At 45.6% G+C, this 18799-nt stretch overlaps 2 protein-coding genes across 2 annotated transcripts in view; one reads left to right on the top strand and one right to left on the bottom strand.

Moving 5' to 3' along the window:
- Positions 1-4915, bottom strand: part of RBM18 (RNA binding motif protein 18) — a 26990-nt gene extending 22075 nt beyond the window's left edge. The window contains exon 1 of the mRNA XM_066580823.1: positions 4812-4915. The gene's annotated coding sequence lies outside the window, so the exon portion shown is untranslated. The remainder of the gene's footprint in view (positions 1-4811) is intronic.
- On the top strand, positions 4904-18799 carry MRRF (mitochondrial ribosome recycling factor). The gene is made up of 7 exons (XM_066580822.1): positions 4904-4953; positions 8947-9119; positions 10333-10482; positions 13546-13664; positions 15695-15786; positions 16046-16205; positions 18248-18799. The coding sequence occupies exons 2-7, from the start codon at positions 8966-8968 to the stop codon at positions 18344-18346; spliced, it is 774 nt and encodes a 257-aa protein (XP_066436919.1). The 5' UTR covers positions 4904-4953; positions 8947-8965; the 3' UTR covers positions 18347-18799.

The raw sequence follows: 18799 nt of genomic DNA, 5'->3' as shown, positions 1-18799 counted from the left end.
ACATGATGGAAAGCTTTATATATGATAAAGGAGGAGAGAAGGGAGAGGGGGAACATGATGGAAACCTTTATATATGTTACAGGAGGAGAGAAGGGAGAGGGAAGACGTGATGGGAACCTTTATATATGTTACAGAAGGAGAGAAGGGAGAGGGGGACATGATGGAAACCTTTATATATGTTACAGGAGGAGAGAAGGGAGAGGAGGACATGATGGAAACCTTTATATCTGTTACAGAAGGAGAGAAGGGAGAGGGGGACATGATGGGAACCTTTATATATGTACAGAAGGAGAGAAGGGAGAGGAGGGACATGATGGAAACCTTTATATATGTTACAGGAGGAGAGAAGGGAGAGGGGGGACATGATGGAAACCTTTATATATGTTACAGGAGGAGAGAAGGGAGAGGGGGACATGATGGGAACCTTTATATATATGTTACAGGAGGAGAGAAGGGAGAGGGGGACATGATGGAAACCTTTATATCTGTTACAGGAGGAGAGAAAGGAGAGGAGGACATGATGGAAACCTTTATATATGTGGGGGAGGAGAGAAGGGAGAGGGGGACATGATGGAAACCTTTATATATGTGGGGGAGGAGAGAAGGGAGAGGGGGACATGATGGAAACCTTTATATATGTGGGGGAGGAGAGAAGGGAGAGGGGGACATGATGGAAACCTTTATATATGTGGGGGAGGAGAGAAGGGAGAGGGGGACATGATGGAAACCTTTATATATGTTACAGGAGGAGGGAAGGGAGAGAGGGGGACATGATGGAAACCTTTATATATGTGGGGGAGGACAGAAGGGAGAGGGGGACATGATGGAAACCTTTATATATGTTACAGGAGGACAGAAGGGAGAGGGGGACATGATGGAAATCTTTATATATGTTACAGAAGGAGGGAAGGAAGGGGGGCACATGAGGGAAACCTTTATATATGTTACAGGAGGAGGGAAGGAAGGGGGGCACATGATGGAAACCTTTATATATATATTACAGACGGAGAGAAGGGAGAGGGGAGACATGATGGAAACCTTTATATATGTTACAGGAGGAGAGAAAGGAGAAGAGGCCATGATGGAAACCTTTATATATGTTACAAGAGGAAACAAGGGAGAGGAGGACATGATGGAAACCTTTATATATGTTACAGGAGGAGAGAGGGGAGAGGGGGACATGATGGAAAGCTTTATATATATGATACAGGAGGAGAGAAGGGAGAGGGGAGACGTGATGGAAACCTTTATATATGGTAAAGGAGGAGAGAAGAAAGAGGGGAGACATGATGGAAACCTTTATATATGTACAGAAGGAGAGAAGGGAGAGGAGGACATGATGGAAACCTTTCTATATGTTACAGGAGGAGAGAAGGGAGAGGGGGCCATGATGGAAACCTTTATATATGATACAGGAGGAGAGAAGGGAGAGAGGGGACATGATGGTGACCTTTCTATATGTTACAGGAGGAGAGAAGGGAGAGGGGGCCATGATGGAAACCTTTATATATGATACAGGAGGAGAGAAGGGAGAGAGGGGACATGATGGAAACCTTTATATATGTACGGAAGGAGAGAAGGGAGAGGAGGACATGATGGAAACCTTTATATATGGTAAAGGAGGAGAGAAGGAAGAGGAGGACATGATGGAAACCTTTATATATGATACAGGAGGAGAGAAGGGAGAGGGGGGACATGACGGAAACCTGTATACATATTAAAGGTATAAATAAGATTCAGGAAGGAAGTTTATTTATTAAGAAGCTAAAACACTAGAACAAGGAGGCACAATCTGAGATTATTTGGGGGAAAATCAGAAGCAACGTCAGGAAATATTTATTGAAAGAGTTTAAAATGTTTACAACAAACTTCCAGCAGATGTGGTTGGAAAAACAATAAATGAGACCGGTTTTACATCTGCATTGGGATCTCCCGTTAGAGGCTCCGTCACTGACGTGGCTGAAAATACTAGAAGAAAAAGTGCTACCTGTAAGCTCTCTGTGCTCCCGGAACGGAGCAGGAAAGCAGAATCCGCAATGCAAGTGTGAAACCATCCTGCCTGTAAGCTGGCTGGGATAAGCAGAGATGCGTTCAGATAAACGCCGCTCGAAACCACAGCATTTTATGGCAATTTCAAGTCTCGTTTTTGAACACGTTTCTACGCTTGACAGTGCTTCTTAATGCACCCCATCATTGCGATGGCTGATGAGGTGCGTTAGAAAATGCAGAAAAATAGAACAGACAGCAAATGAAAATCACAGCGGTAGAAAGGCAATGTACGAGTGCGGGTTCTACGAGGCCCCATTGAAATACATAGGAGCATTGCATTGCTAACTGCGGTAAAAAGTAGCCGGTGTGAGAGATGACAGTAGGACATTTCTAATGGTACGTTCCTGTGGGACTGAGCTCGATTCTGCTGAAAATCCGCAGTGGCAAAAGCCACACCAAATGCAGAGCAAAGGGTGAACCCATAGCAAACCACTGACATGCTGCAGGTCAATTCAGGCTATTTTCACACGGGCGAGTGGGGCTTCCGCCCAGGAAAATCCAACAGACATCGTACTTGTAAACCTGCAGTTTTTTTTGCGATTATGATGCATTTTGCATGAAAACACATCACATTGCACGCACGGGAAAAAAGCATATTTGAATACTTATAATGAAAAAAAAACAAAAACCACATCACACTATGGCAGGCAGGTTTGCTGCTATTTTTCAGACATCCATAGGAAATAATGGATGATTCTTGAACAGAATTGCCCAAAAATAGAGCATAATGTGATTTTTCAATCTTGCTACACGCAAAAAAAACAAAAACAAAAACAAAAAAAAGTCTCATGTAAATTAACAATTAACCCATTGGAAATTCTGGCTTCTTTTCACGTTGTGTTCGTTAAGATTTGTTCAGCCCTGGCCTATATATACTTCCATAGCTCCCATATTATACATACAGGACTCACCATAGAAATGTACATTATGCTTTGACTTCATGGTTGTGACTTAAAGGGTAAATAAACTTTTTACAAACTTTTGACATGTCAGAAGTTTTGGCTGGTGGGGGTCCAGGTGCTGAGGATATGTTCACACGTACTGAATTCGCAGCATCGTTTTAACTGTGGATTTTGGCAAGAATCCGCTGCAGATTTCCCATTTTCCAATTGAAGGGGTGAAGCCTGCTGGGGATCGGCGTCACAATGGTAAAAATTTAAGCTGCAGAAAGTCCGCCCCAATTTCGCAGTGTGTGTACTCGCCCTAAGGCCAGCTTCACGGCAGTGTACTACGGGTGTATTTACAGTGTCTCAACCTGACCGTGGAGCTGACCGGGGTCTATGATGCTCTGACCAGCAGTCGGGCCAAAGACACTACTCCATATTATGGGGGCGAAGACTGCCCTTTGTCCGTATTCACACCCTGCGGTTACACTGAAGTGAAGGGGATTGTTGAAGAATCCTATTCATCCTCAGCGCAGCTGAACTCCATGCGGTTTGCGGGGAAGGATGCAGATTTTTAAAGGGACCCGTAACTGTAGACACTTATGCCAAAAACGTGTGATAAGTTGGAGCCCCTCATGTAGGACCCTCACTGCCATAAATGAGGACAAAACCATCCGTATAGACTTCATTCACACTATGGTCATCTCCAAGCACTGGCGGTTAGAGCCGTGGGATTCTGAACCGCGGCCGCATCGTACATGTCCAAATGAGACCTAAACCTTTTTTCCCATAAGGCGGTTGACACGCTGCTGGATTTTGGCGTCTGTAGAATATGGAGGTGCGTCCTGGCCTGACCGCGGGTCTCCTGACCCGAACGCCATAACAATATATGATGCCCGGACTTTGAGTCTGGAGACCCGCGGTCTGGCCAGGACGCACTCTTGTATTCTACAGGCGCAGAACGGGGGCCAAAATCCGTCAGTCTGTCACCGCGCCACAAGGTAAGTTCTCGCGGAACGTGTTTTCCGCTGTAAAATCCGTATACACATAGCTATGGATTTCACTTGCTCATTTGCAGGGGTGAAATCTGCAGCACAAATTGGCGCGCTGCAGACCCAACATCCGCTCCCCGGTCAGTTTACACTGAGTTTTTCGGCAGCATGGATGAAATTACTTGCATATTTACGCCGTGTGTGCTCCTACGGCAGGGGGCAGATGTCTCCTCCGCGCTCTGCGTGCCAACAGGATCTGCTGGGCACTGTAGGAACTATTCCTTTAAGATGTGGAGGTTATAATACGGGCGGCTCGTCATCCATGCTGAACACGTTCCGTACGCATACAGAAAAATACTTTAACCCCTTTAAAGGGTATTCCTGGCTATTTTTTTTTTTGGATGACCTATCGTCATTATCGGTCACCAATAATAGATCGGCAGGGATCGGCTTCCGCCCGTACTGTGTATTTTGGCGGAGCAGCTGATCGGTCGGGGTCCTGCACCCCACTATCCGAGGGCAGGTCATCAATAAAAACTGCCTGGAAAAGCCCTTTAATTGGGGGTATCAGCTGTCACCAGTAATGGGAAGATGTTGTCACCCTCTGGCGCCTCCTACTGGTGACTACAGCAGAACTGCAGGTTATTATTGCATCCCCATGAGCTGTCATCACCTGATATAACATCACACTTATCACGGCCTTGTGCCTCACTGACGGCGGTTTCTATATGTTACTTGTCCATTTCCCCCAAACCAGACCAATGCGGTACCGTCCTGCCGGGGCACCCGCTTATCCGGGGCCGCCTTCGGCTTCTCCCCCTCCCCCTATATAGGAGCCATCCATACAGTATTACACAGTATAGCCCATCTAGCGGCCTATAGTTACCCGGAAACGTCCGCTCCGTTCCAGCCTCCCGAACATCCTACAGCCGAGCACCTCTGACGTCAGCAGGCGGCGACGCGACTCGCTGCCGTCGCGCTGGGGTGACGTCACGGCTCCAGTGTAGAGCCCTGAGGAGGTGAGAGAGGTGAGTACAGAGGGGCAGCGTGGAGGACCGAGCTGGAGGACTGCCCCCCAGGACAGGACTCTGCCTCCAGGGCATTAGCTCTGTACATACAAACTAGTACAAACTCCACTGAGCCTTATTTAGTGGCTGTTCACATGGGCGTTTTAATACAAAAATGCATGTTTTTGTTCACCATAAATGGTGATTCCTAGTTCAAAAATGCAACCTTTTGACTACTTTTCACCTCCTTTAACCCTTTCCAATCCACTGTCTGACATCTGAAGACATTGTGATTTAAGGCTGTACAGCTCCAATGTTGGAAAACATCCGTCGGGGTTCTCTTACTGTATATTGCCAGCCTCTCTGCTGTCGGAGCCTATCCAATGTGTCACCTCATGCAGTACTGGCTTTAGCCAGCAGATAGCGCCATTGTATAACGGCAGAAAAAGAGTAAACCCCCTAGGAAAACCAGGATATAAATTGGATTGGAAAGAGTTAAGTTCCTGTAGGGGTTTTTTTCTTTTCTTGTGGGATAGAAACATTTAGCGCGCCGCGCTTTTTTTTGGCCCTACAAAAAAAAGTATAGTAACACATATTTTTCGTTCGCACTGGCACTTTCATGTACGTTTCAAGTATGTCAGAGACATACATGGGGATAAAAAGTGTAAAAAGCCGTGCGTTTTAAGCGTATGTTTGCATTTGGAAAATATGCGGTGTTCGCTTATTTTTCCCTTGAACACAAAAAACATACGATAAACGTACAGCGATACGGTTTACATTGACTGTATTATTAAAAAATACACATTTTCATAGTTTTTTTTTTTTTTTCTCTTTGTGTTTTGTGGGACAGAAGAGCACAGGTGCCTACGCATTTTAATCCCCCCCCCCCCCACCTCCAAAAAAAACCCTGCACAGAGACGTATGACTTGCTAAACATGTCTGTGGGTCCGTTAAACGCAATGTTTTCATCTGTAAAAACGTGTGCATTTCATGGAAGACCATGCGGCCGTGTGAGCAGGCCCTTAAAGGGGAGTGCAAGGCTTTATTTAACCCTTTCCAATCCACTGTCTGACCTCTGAAGACATTATGATTTAAGGCTGTACAGCTCTGATGTTGGGAGACGTCCGTCGGGGTTCTCTTACTGTATATTGCCAGCCTCTCTGCTGTCGGCGCCTATCCAACGTGTCACCTCATGCAGTACTGGCTTTAGCCAGCTTATAGTGCCGTTGTATAACGGCAGAAAAAGAGTAAGCCCCCTAGGTAAACCAGGATACAAATTGGATTGGAAAGGGTTAAAAGATATTTATTTTTAATTTTTTCAACTGATGACGAACAGTTTAATTATTTATTTATTTTTTAAACAATCTCTTTTTTTATTGAATTCACAGTGAAAAGAAATCAGGACTGACAGATTATCAATAGATGATTGGCCCCGCTGCTCAGATCCCCACCAATCAGCTGATTTCTGAGGTCGCAGTCAGTGCAGGCAGCAGAAAGGCTGATCGTAGCGCAGTTCATATTGTAATACCAATCTAGGCCCCTATGATGACAGCGGCCCCAGGAATCAGCTGACCCGTCTGTCATCAATCGGAAAATTTTCCCAGAATACCCCTTTAAGAAAAAAGTTTACACCGCAAAATATGTACTTTTTAATGGAAAAACAGGCAAACTTATGGCTATCCGTTTAACCCTTTCCAATCTCTTACCGAAATTTATTTTAATGAGACTGCCAAAAATACACAGGCGCTTGCTGCTCAGCTGTCTCTGCAGTGCCATCGAAAATGAATGGAGCGGGAGCGCACTTGTGTCACTTTTGCTTCTTTCATTCTCCTCCTCAGTGCAGGAGACACAGGGCCCCCGTTCCTGGGATCCGTGGAGGTCTCAGCTGTTAGACCCCCACTGATCCGCACATTATCCCCTACTTGAATATACAGTCGCTCCCACACACATAATATAGGGTCACAAGCGGTACCCCTTCTCGCAGACCCCCACGTGGGCTTGTCTCGCTTCCTCTGCTCCATGAGCGTGCTGCTTCCATTATCCTGGGGAGCGCTGAGACGTTCCAGGACATCCCTTCTGCTGTTTCATCTTCTAATCGCAGCTTTAGGCCACTCTCGCACAAGCGCTGTTTTACCGCGTATAATGCGCAGCACTAAAGCTCCGTGTATTTCAATGAGGCCTCTCATACTAGCGTTTTTGCGTTGCCTATTTCACTTGCGCAAAATCTTACTTAGCGGGTTCTAAATGCGTGTATTTTACGCATTAAATCAGCAATTGAAATGAATGAGGTGCATGAAAAACATAGTAAATGCGCAATTGTATGCGTAATGCTGCGTTTTACATGCAGGCTATTATACCACCGGGAGAGGGAAAAAAAAGTGTGACAGTATCAGCCTGCTTGCCTGCGTTGTTACTGCGCAAAAAACCCCACTAAAAACACAAAAATGCAGCTTAGAGCATAGTAAAACGCAGCATCTTTACATCCACTTGTGTGAGAGTAGCCTTCAGGTCTGGCAGTGGGCCATCAAGCAAACATGTCTGACGGGCCCCGAAGAAAAAGCACTTCTATTCAGGCGGCAGAACAAGTTGCAGATGGCGACATTGAAAAACTGCCGCCATCGCCAAATTGTAGGCACATTGGCGATTATTTTGGTCACCTTCTGGAGCTCTGCCATATGGGACGAGTGATCATGAGACAGGACTCTTGCCCCAAGAGCTTGCAATCTAAACCTAATCTCATGACTTATGACTATGAAATCGTGCACATTGCTATAATTCAACATGTAATTTCCGGGACGCCTGGTGAACATAACATTGTCATCCCTTCATCTTATATGTTGGATCATTTCAGTTAAAACGGATTTTCTAGAACTTGAGCACAACTCTCATCAGACGGCGCATGGAGCCCCGTCTGTGTGCTCTGCAGTGCAAGGAGTGACATCTGCAGCAGAGTCCTGTGCGGACTGACAGCGAAAATGGTACGCTACGTGTAAAGCACTCTAAGGCTGGGTTCACACGGGGCGGATTTGCTGTGGTTTGCCATTGCATATCCGCACTGCAACTGCAGTGCAACTGTGTTTGGCCAAAAAGCCGTTCTCACAGGGTGGAATTTTTCTGCGCTACGGAAATGCAGTTGCGACGTAGTTTTAGAATATGCAGCATATCAATTCTTTTGTATTTTCCGCAGCGCTTTTTTGACCATTGCCTCCATGGATGCAACAAAATCCGTACTTAAATACGCTGCAAAAGTAAAAAAAGCGTTGCAAAAACAACCCTTGCGGATTTTCCGAGCCGAAAAAAGTGGCCAAAATATGCAATAAAATCCACAAGCGAAAAAGAACCTTTTGAAGCGGTTTTGCCGCAGAAGCGGTTCTTCTGCGGCAAATCCACCCTGCGTGAACCTAGCCTAAGGTGTCTCTTATATGCTGCAGATTTGCATGCAAAAGCTAGAAGTGGTTAAAGAGCCACGGAAACTATAAAGGCCGGACGTCTCCTTGCTGCTCGATCTTATTCTGACTGTCTCAAAAATTGCAGTGGTATTTTCCCCAAAACACACTATGTGTGAAACCACCCGATGGGTACTGGGTGGACCTTGACATCGAATCTTGTGTGGATTTACTGCAGATTTAACCCTTTCATTCAATGGCATTAAATCCGCATGGAAAGTCTTCAGCATGAATTCATATGCTGCTTATTTCAAATCCTCACCGCAGGTCAATTTACGCTGCTAATCTTCTAAAATCCCATCCGCAGTGCTTGTACCCGTGTCAGAATCTGCAAGTCTTGTATGCGGGTTTTGGTGCAGATTCATGGCGGATTTCACCCCCTCGCTTGAAAAGGTGAAAATCCATCCACAGTTTAAAGAGCCTCTTGTCAGGACTTGATGCTCAAAGGGGAGAGAATGAGGAGTGCGAGGATCTCTGGTCACCCGCTCCCCGTTCTTGCACCCTGTCCCCACACTCTGTGCGCATGCAGCTGTAAATGAGGCTGAAGTTCCACTTTTCCGGTCTGCAGGTGAAGCTTTGATCCAGCCATGGCATTAAAGTGTGTCGGACGACTCTGTCCTGTAATGCAGCAGCTGAGGCGTACCGCCACACCGTGCTTATGGAAGACCTCGCTGGTTGTCCTGCAGCAGGATCATCACACCACTCTTCTTAGCAGACATCTTGCTACAAAAAGCAGTAAAGGTATTTCATGTCATTATTTTCGGATTATCTATGTATTTGTCCCCTACAGCTGACATAGAAAGCTTTTATCTGTTTTGTATGTGACTTGCCATTTACTATGCAAATTACCACGGCAGAGTGTTTTTTTTTCCCATAATCCTATAAAAGTTGGTTAGCCCTATTGTGACCAAGGGTCATTGATGCTCTTGTATCCAGGTCACATTCTGTAGTTCCTAATGCAAACCAAATTTTGGGGGGGGAGCTCAAGGGCCCACTGGGGTTAAATTGTAGCCAATCCCACCACAGCCTTTACCATGAGCTGAAACCCACGGTTGAGTCCCCTTAAAAAGTAGCTTTTATTGATATGTAATATATAGTGGCAATGAGTTAAAAAGATCAGAGTCTCAATGTAGTGTGAGCGACTGTAATACAATAGAGAAACAGCATCCTGCCGGGCTGATTCTGCACAAATATCAGGGTCACGACTAACACTTGCTGCACATGGTGCGGCTACCCTGCAGCTGTATACTGCTATGTGCTAAAGATGTAGCAAGTGATTAGATCCCTGCATGTGTGATAAATGCTGCCAGATCGACTAAGTCTGACATAAGCATAGCAGGATAGACTACATGAGGCTCTGTGCTAAAAGACCAGCTCCCCCAACGTGTTTCACCAGAACTCTGGCGTCTTCAGGGGTATAGGAGCTCCTGCGCTGTGATTGGTTGCTATAGGGCAACACAGATTTTCTTTAAAATCTCAATCCATGTTAATGTGACTTTGGTTCAAGTTTTAATCCCAGGCAACGCGGGGTATCCCTGCTAGCTTAATAATGGCATATAGCTGCCCTTACGTGTCTGCCTGTTTTGGGGAGGCACAGCTTACGATGTGCACCCCCTTTCCCTCCGCTCCGCCGCACTTCATAATCACATACGTGCATCAACGACATGTGCCCATTTATGTAGGCGTAGCTTATGATGTGCACCTCCTTCCCCTCCGCCTCTCTGCACAGCGCCTGCTCATCACCACATAAATCTGTCTTGTCGCGCTCCCTAGAGCCTATGTCCTTCCTCGTGATGCAAGCTATCTTTCTGCCAAATGTCATCAAAATCGCTTCATCCATTTAGCCGTGAAAAGGTAACGGAGTTACTTTTGCATTTCTGATATTAGTATGGATGTTCCTCTTTTGCATATTCGACATGTTTGACGTTTGTGTACTCTATTGCTTCGACTTTAGGTAAGACTAAAGGACAAGCCCGAGTAAATCTAAATACTGATTTAGTCAAAGACATTATCGACTTGAAAGATGTCGAAGGAGATATGAGAAATGTACTTGACAGTCTTAAGGAAGACTTCAACAAAAACCTGTCAATCCGAACATCTCCAGGTGAGTGAAGATCGTCATCCAAACTACAATATATACCTATCTGCAGGCTGCTCCCTGCCCATAACATTTAACCCCTTGAGTGGCACGCCCGGAAATTTTCCGGGACGAGCTCCACTGTTCATAGCGATACAGCTAAGGAAGATTTCCGGGCTATGTATCACTATGGGAGCTGCAGAGCACAATGCCACAAGCTGTGACAGTGTGCTCTGCCTGCACAGACCTACAGAGAACAAAGCAAGGGCTTTGAAAAACCAGCAGAAGATATTGCAGATATGTCGGCTATCTCCTGCACTGGTTTGTTTACAGGTTGCCATAGAAACCATCGGCTTGTCAGAAGCAAGCCGATGGTCTCTGTGGCAGGGAGAGCTGGTTGTTAGCTGTCAGAGGACAGCTAGGTACTAGCTCTTACAGCAGAGATCAGAGAAAACCTCCGATCTCTGCAGTGTTAACCCTTTACATGCTGCAGTCTATGTGACTGCAGCATGTAAAGGGCTGTGACTGCAGCATGTAAAGGGCTGTCACCATCGGACCCCCGGAATGTGATCAGGGGTCCTTATGGGTCCCTGTGGAAGTCCCCTAAAGGGACAAAAAAATAAAATATAAAAAAAAAAAAAAAAGGAAAACATTATAAAAAAAATAATAAAAACACTTGTCTCCCTTTACTTTGTAAAAAAATCAAAAATACAATCACACATGTGGTATCCATGCGTCGTAATGACCCAGAGAAGGAAGTTAATACATTATTTAACCCCTTAATGACATGGCCCCTTTTTTTCTTTTTTCCCCATTTTTTTTCCTCCCCCCTGTTTAAAAAATCACAACTTGTCCCGCAAAAAACAAGCCCTTATATGGCCATGTCAATGGAAAAATGAAAAAGTTATGGCTCTTGAGACGCAACTGCAAAATTAGTTGAAATTCAATGATTAGACCATTTTAAAAAACCTGCCCTGGTGGGCACGACATGGTGGTAGGAAACCCGCCACTCAAGGGGTTAATGTAGATTCAAAAGGCAGAAAAACTCACTTAATGCGCTCCATCCAACTATATCAACAAATGGAAATCTTACTTGATGTGGGGTGCCTGGACTCCTGGCACCCCAATATCCAAAGGAGCAGGGAAATTCCAGCATCAAGCATCTTGAAAAAGACTTACAAAAAGCCGAAACGCGTTGCGACATTTACTCATTTGCCTTTGTGTGTGTAATAAATTGTTTTATGAAGAAAACCCCTGCATCGTTGGAATTTCCCTGCTCCTTTGGATATTGGGGTGCCAGGAGTCCAGGCACCCCACATCAAGTAAGATTTCCATTTGTTGATATAGTTGGATGGAGCGCATTAAGTGAGTTTTTCTGCCTTTTGAATCTACATTTCTCTCCTCCTTGACATCATTGTTTCGGAGTCGCTCGCTGCTGCTCTCCCCTAGGGGATGTCTTAGGACCACCAACGTATCCAACCTTAAATGATTTGAAAAGCCTTAGTGGACCCATGAACTGACCGGTTTCCTCTTCATTGGACCGGTTCAGTTGCGGTGAGTTTTCTTTCCACATTGTTTCTGCCCCTAAATTCTTTGTACACCATTGGAGCGCCGCTTCTGATCCATTGTTTATACTCAAGGGGTTAAGGTAGTTCAGGGAGGGTATCAGCTCTCCTTAGGGAGAGCACCTAGATGGTGTGAGGAAACTTATAAGGCCATCCATGCTCCTCTGGGAAATATGCAAATAGGAAGATCAAACAATACCTCTGCAGCGCCACCTATTGGAAGGCAGCATCCCTGCAAGTCAATATCAGACATTTTAGACAAGCCTTTATATTATTGACTGGGAGTTGAAAGCCAGGCCAGAATCCATACACAGATAGCTGTTTTGGGGTGATTGCCCCTCATCAGTGTGCAATAGGATTCTGGCTTGGCTAGTGAGAGGCCTAATAGATGTGGGCCAGGAAGGGTATCGTCTCTCGATTAAGGAGAGCACCTACCTTTATGGTAGTTTAACACACAAAGCTGTAGTTTTTTATGTTTTTTTCGTTTGTTTGTTTTCTGTATTTTTTCAGCCACGAGTTCCCATTTATTTGAATCCACTTTGGGTGTTGGTTCAAAAAACTGCAGCTTGAAATAAAAAGTTCTGTGCATGAAACCACTTTCAGGCCGGTTGCTACACGGGTAGATTTGCACTGCGGAATCCTGCAGAGCGGCCGTCCGCCTCCGGGTTCGGCAGCAAATATCGCCCACATCATGCTATGGAAAAGTGATACTTCCTGCTTATGAGCAGAAACCAAATGCGGTTTCTGATCGTGGAGGACAAATCGCAGCAGGCTCCATTGTTGCGTGCTACTTGCTTGTTGGGTAGCGGCGGTCAATCAGAGCAGCAGGTAATGCTTTCTACAACCGATGCACCACCAGTACTTAATGCGTATTGAGTAGCATAATAGCCGCAGCCATGTTGGAAGAATTAAAAGAGGCCCCTGGAGGAAACCGATCAGTGTCCAAGCCAGAAGAAAGGAAGGCGAGACCACCTGCTGGGGTTAAACCATACAGTAGACTTGGATCTGACAACGCTTGAGTGTAAGTTGTGGTTTTTAACCCTGAAATTGCACCTCCCTTGTAGCCTACAGTGATGAAAACAATAAGGTCCGTGGCCATAGTGCCGAATTGGTACACTTACCTAGTAAGACAGTTTATGCAAAGCAGATATTGCTGGGAGATAGAAGAAGACGAAACAATTCAGCAACTAGCAGAGTATTTAATTCTAGACCTGGTAGATAAAGCAGAACAGGGAGTGAACGGCTCGGGGTAAATGGCGAGTTCTTAGACAGGTGGAAAGACCTCTGCATCACCATGATGTCTGGCAGATCAACAATAGGGTGGTATCTTTCACTGTATGGCAGTATTATTTGCTCACTGGGGCAGTGATAATACTCCATACTGAAGACCACCCATGATTATTGGTGAAACCCATATTTGGCCTTACACAAGTTATGGGATATCAGATTCTCTGTCAGCCTCTGAAGGTTTTATGGCGTCACGCCTGTCTGACCATGTTGGCTAACGTCAATCATTTATTTTTAGGTGCATTTGATCACATAATTGTAAAAACAAAGGATGGAAAATTCCAATTAAGTCATTTAGGACAAATCACCCTGAAGTCTCCGCGGCTATTTGTAATCAATATGGCAAGTTTTCCTGAGGTAAGTCATGCGGTGATTGCAGCTCGAAGCCCATTGTAATGTACTACTCACTCATCATGTATGAACCAAAGTGGACTTAAGGCTATGACAATTTTGGTCACAGTGTCACACTAATGAATGTCAGCGGGGTTGTGTTGTGACCTACAATGACTGGTCCTTATAAAAAAAAATCCAAAATATGGATTTCTGGTTGCACACATGACTTTGCCATCATAGACAGCAATGCCAATGGCTTGCTATTTGGCAATTTTTTAAAACGCTGTAAATCGGTTGTGTGACAGTAAGTTACAGAAAAGTGTTGGTCTTGCAACTTTTTCTGGGACTTGATTTCATGTGATCAAAGTCCTAGCCTTAAACCTTACACAGCCGTCAGTCTTAAGAATGGAGCTCAGTAGCATTGGAGATGAAACAGAGAAGCAGTTTAAGGCTGCATTCCAACGAACGTATATCGGCTCGGTTTTTACGCCGAGCCGATATATGTCATCCTTATCTGCAGGGGGGGGGGAGATGGAAGAGCCAGGAGCAGGAACTGAGCTCCCGCCCCCTCTGCCTCCTCTCCGCCCCTCTGCACTATTTGCAATGGGGAGAGGCGGGGATGGGGGTGTGGCTAATTCTTGGACCTCAGCCTCGCCCCGCCCCCTTTCATTGCAAATAGTGCAGAGGGGCGGAGAGGAGGCAGAGAAGGGGCGGGAGCTCAGTTCCTGCTCCTGGCTCTTCCATAATCCCCCCCCCCCCTTCCTGCAGATGAGGACGACGTATATCGGCTCGGCGTGAAAACCGAGCCGATATACGTTCGTGTGAATGCAGCCTAAACTTGTGATGAGACAGGAGGTGGTTTTAAGGGTCATTTAAGACTCTTGTTACACAATGCAGTGTATATCTTAGTGATTGCATAGGAGATGTGCCCGTACAATAACCATGGGAGTCCCGCATTGGCATACAGATAACGCCAACATTTAGACTCTCAGATGCCACTGTCAACGCTGACTCTGGAATATAAGTGGTTTATAAAGGGAGTCGTCTCCTTCCGTTACCCCATTGCCCCCCAGCAATGCAAAGGCAGCGTCAGTGGGCTGCTATGACAGCTGGGGGCATATCAATAGCCCAAAAGTCTGCCATCTCACTACACCCATTAGCACCCCTACAGAAAGAAAATGTTTCAATACATGTATATCTACCCCCAAAAATGGTGCCATTGAAAAATGCCATCCCACGAAAAACATAAAGGGGATGATCTCCTGATATAATGTTCTCAGTGCTTCCTGTTCGGCAGTTTTACAGCTCTGCTCACTTAGCGCATGGCTGTGACCAGCGACGGTCTTCCGGGGGTCTGCGGTAGTCTGAAATCCACTTCCTGTCGCATAGTTCAAGCTTTTGTTGTCTTGCCTCCCAGTTTCTTGCATCTTAGGCCGGCTTCACTCAAACGGATTTCTGCTGCGGAATCCGCGGTTGGCTTCCGCACAGAGGATCCGCAGCAAATACCATGTATTGAAAGGTATGCAAAAATCGCTTTTTCCTTCACACTCACGGAGACTAATTACATATTCCGCCAGCAGAGGAAAAATTTGCAGCATGCTGTATTTTGCTGCAGACGGCCTCCATTGAAGCCAATGGAAGCCGTCCGACCCTTAGCCCTTCCGCAATTCACATTGCGGATGGGCTGTAGGTATCCACATCATCTTCTGGCAGCGGCGTGGGAAATACAAATATAAAAAAAAGTCTGTACTGTACATGACCGACGGCGAGTGTCCACAGGTATCCACAATATAGAAAAAGCAGGTACGCGGGGTCGCCGGTCAGGGTCTCAGCCAGATTCCGCTGCGGGAACCTGCATGCAGAATTTGACTCTGCCATGTGCAGCCGGTCTTAGGGGTTTGAAAACCGTCCAGGATTATGTGCTGTTCACCTTGTAAGTGTATCAGACACTCTGTAGTAGAGTCCTGCACCTTGCAAACGGGGATACTTTATCTTACAGGGTGACAGAGGATAAATGTCCTTATGTTTCTAATTGCTTTGCTTGTGTTATGTAGTGTGCTAATGCCGTTATGGATGCTATAAGAGAAAGTCAGATGAACCTGAATCCAGAACTACAAGGGACATTAATCCATGTACCAGTGCCTATGTGAGTAAGTTATACAATATAGTTCACAAACCGCACATAAATGATGTCACGTTCACAGCAATGTGATGTCATGATGTGCAGCTTGTAGACAAAACCGGGAACGCCCATGTTTCTGTCGACCATTGACAACTTTTCAAGCTAATGTGAATTGCCTGAAACATTTGGTTGTCGGAATATGAGTGGCAGCGTCTCCCTTCCAATGTATCCTGTGTGATTGGTCTGATGATCGTTCTTATACCTGCATATTTCGTTTCTTAAGGATAAGTCGAGAGCATCGGGAGAATTTGGCAAAATTGGCCAAACAGCTGACAAACAAAGCAAAGGATTCTTTACGAAAGGTCCGCTCCGGCGCCCTACAGGAGGTCAAGAAATTCAAGGCTTCAGTTTCGGAAGACACAATTAAATTGATAGAAAAACAGGTAATACAATAATAACTTTCCTTTTTCTTTTGTGTTATACTTAAAGAGAACCTGTCACTTCCCTAAAGCACTATAAGCGAAGTTATTACGGGAGGTGACGGAGCCAGAGGATATATTTTTTATACTCGCCCACTCCCTGGTTCTCGCATCCTCACCTGCTGAAGATCGCGCACCACTCAGAAGTCATAGACTTGATTGGAAGAGCGCACACAGGGCGGTCTAAAAAAAGTCAGATTTCTGTGCACCATGCACTCTTCACCAGATAACAGTGCAGGAACAGCGGAGGGAGCAGGTGAGTTTAAAAAAAAAACAAACTCTGACTCACTGTCCCCTCCCCTAACAGCACCATAACTTAGTTTATGGTGTTTTAGCGAGGTGACAAGTTTCCTTTAAAGTTAATATCCACTTTTTAAAAATCCTATATTCTGCGCTGCTTAATGCAAATACTATTGATGACCTACCATCAGGATAGGTCAGCAATAGTTGATTGGCTGGAGTCTGCGGCTCAGAATCCCCGCTGTCAGTGCCACAATACATAGGGGTCGGAGTGTAAGCAGTTGGCTGCGACACGTGTCATGGCCAGCTCTCATAACTGCAGGTGCAGCTCTCATTAAAATCAGTGACAGCCACTGCACAGGGGTTAAAGCAGCAGCTTTCGCTCCAACCCCCAAGTATTGTGGAGCTGACAGCGGGTGCCCGATAAACTATTCGGCTGGAGTTCTAATTGCTGGACCCCAGCCAACTAACTATTGATGACCTGTCCTGAGGATATGTCATTAAAAATATCTGCACAAAAAAACCCCATAATTAAACTACTAATGACAACCTGTCTGTCCGTGCATAAGTGAGTGGGTTTGTGAGGGACTTGCATGCTCCACCCCTGATCACATGACGCTGACATCATCACAGGTTTTGTACACACACTGCTACTGTCCGGCTAGGTGTTCGTTAGTATTCGCAGTGGGTTTGTAGTCCGCCCGTAATCTACACAATGATGCAGGACCTTTGATGACATCACCGTCGTGATCAGGGGCGGAGCATGTAAGTCATTCACTCGGGATGAACTTCACCGTCATATGATCAGGGGCAGAGGATGACAGTGACGTCATCACAGGTCCTTCATCTCCAGTGCTGTGCTGCTTCTGATCCCGTGTGTGTGTGTCACATTGTGCCACATTGTGCCACCAGAAACGCCGGTACTATAATTTCCTAATAATTACTAGTATGTTTTTCTGGCATTCAAAGCTCCATTTTTGTGATACGGCGCTCTAAATCCACTGCTCAGACAATGGGGGAATTCGCAAAGGCATTTGAACCAGAATTGCGGTTCATATTGCCCTTAGTTTGGGCCGCATGAACCTGATGACAGAATCTCTTTAATATGTTATTTTACTCCAGGGACACTTTTCTAAGACCAGCATAGAAAACGCCACTCTTAAATAAATGTACCCCATAATGTTGATGACCTATTTGTTGCTAGCACTAGGGGGCTTAGGAGTTTAATGAATAAAGTTTTTTTGTTATTATTGAATTCAATGTATAACAGTATGCAGAAAGCTCCCTCTAGTGGCAGCTGCAAGCAGTCGGCATTTCCTCACCAGGTTTGGCCAGCATGAACACAGAACCGATTTGCCCATTTGGCCCATGTATGCTTTGTTGTGAAACTCTTACGCCTTTCAGAAAAATATGTACTTAGAAGTTTGACTCTTTTCAGTCAACAGGGCTTGCTGCGTCATCAAGACTGCCAGCTCTCTCCCTATACACAAGCATGGGGAGCAGCTCTCACTCTTGATGCTGCAGCCATGAAGAGACTAGGGCGGCTTGCCCCTTCGACTCGACAGCTCATCTCCGAGTCAAACTTCTACATATGTTGTTTTTTTTTTTTCTTCCTCGCCAGGTTTGGCCTGTTTAGATAAAAAAAAACTGGTGTTCGGCGGAAGACATATACCTTTAAGGAGGAATTATGTCTTAGATGCAGTCTTCCTCGTAATACTTATACCATAGCATTATTCCGAATTACTGAATTACTCCATTCATTGCAGATCCAGCAGATGGTTGATGATCTATCGGCTGAAATGGACAAACAACTAGCATCAAAGACAAAGGAGCTTTTGGAGCCGGACCGCTCTGCGCAAAAATGAACTGCGGTGAATTGGAGAGACATGAACCCGTCCCCTGCGCTGCCGCGATACATCATGTACACAGAATGGTGAACTGACAGCAAATCTGAAAATGGGAAAAAATGAACTGTCATTGCAGATGAAGAATATTACAGACCCAGCCTGGAGTCCGAACCACATGCTCTGCACCTCCTGGCAGTTTGCTGCGGCTCTGCTCGTGCTGCTGTTAGAGGCTGGGTGTGTATAGCACTATTCCTCCTGTCCAATGACAGAAACTGCAGCGGAACCCAACGTGCCCCATTGTAAGTGAATGAGGTCTGCCGGGCACTGGTGTCATTCATCGTACAGCAGTGTTGTGGATTCTGCAGTATACGGTAGCTGCAACCGCGGTGCGAACCGAGCCGCACTCCGCTACCGTGCAGCAGTTTCTTTATACTCAATATTGTATCAAATAATAAAGTTTGTTTAACTAAA

Source organism: Eleutherodactylus coqui, chromosome 10 (genome assembly GCF_035609145.1).
Source record: "Eleutherodactylus coqui strain aEleCoq1 chromosome 10, aEleCoq1.hap1, whole genome shotgun sequence".
In the NCBI taxonomy this organism is placed as follows: Eukaryota; Metazoa; Chordata; class Amphibia; order Anura; family Eleutherodactylidae; genus Eleutherodactylus; species Eleutherodactylus coqui.
The sequence above is the reverse complement of the archived record's forward strand: the minus strand, read 5'-3'. Positions and strand labels throughout refer to the sequence as shown.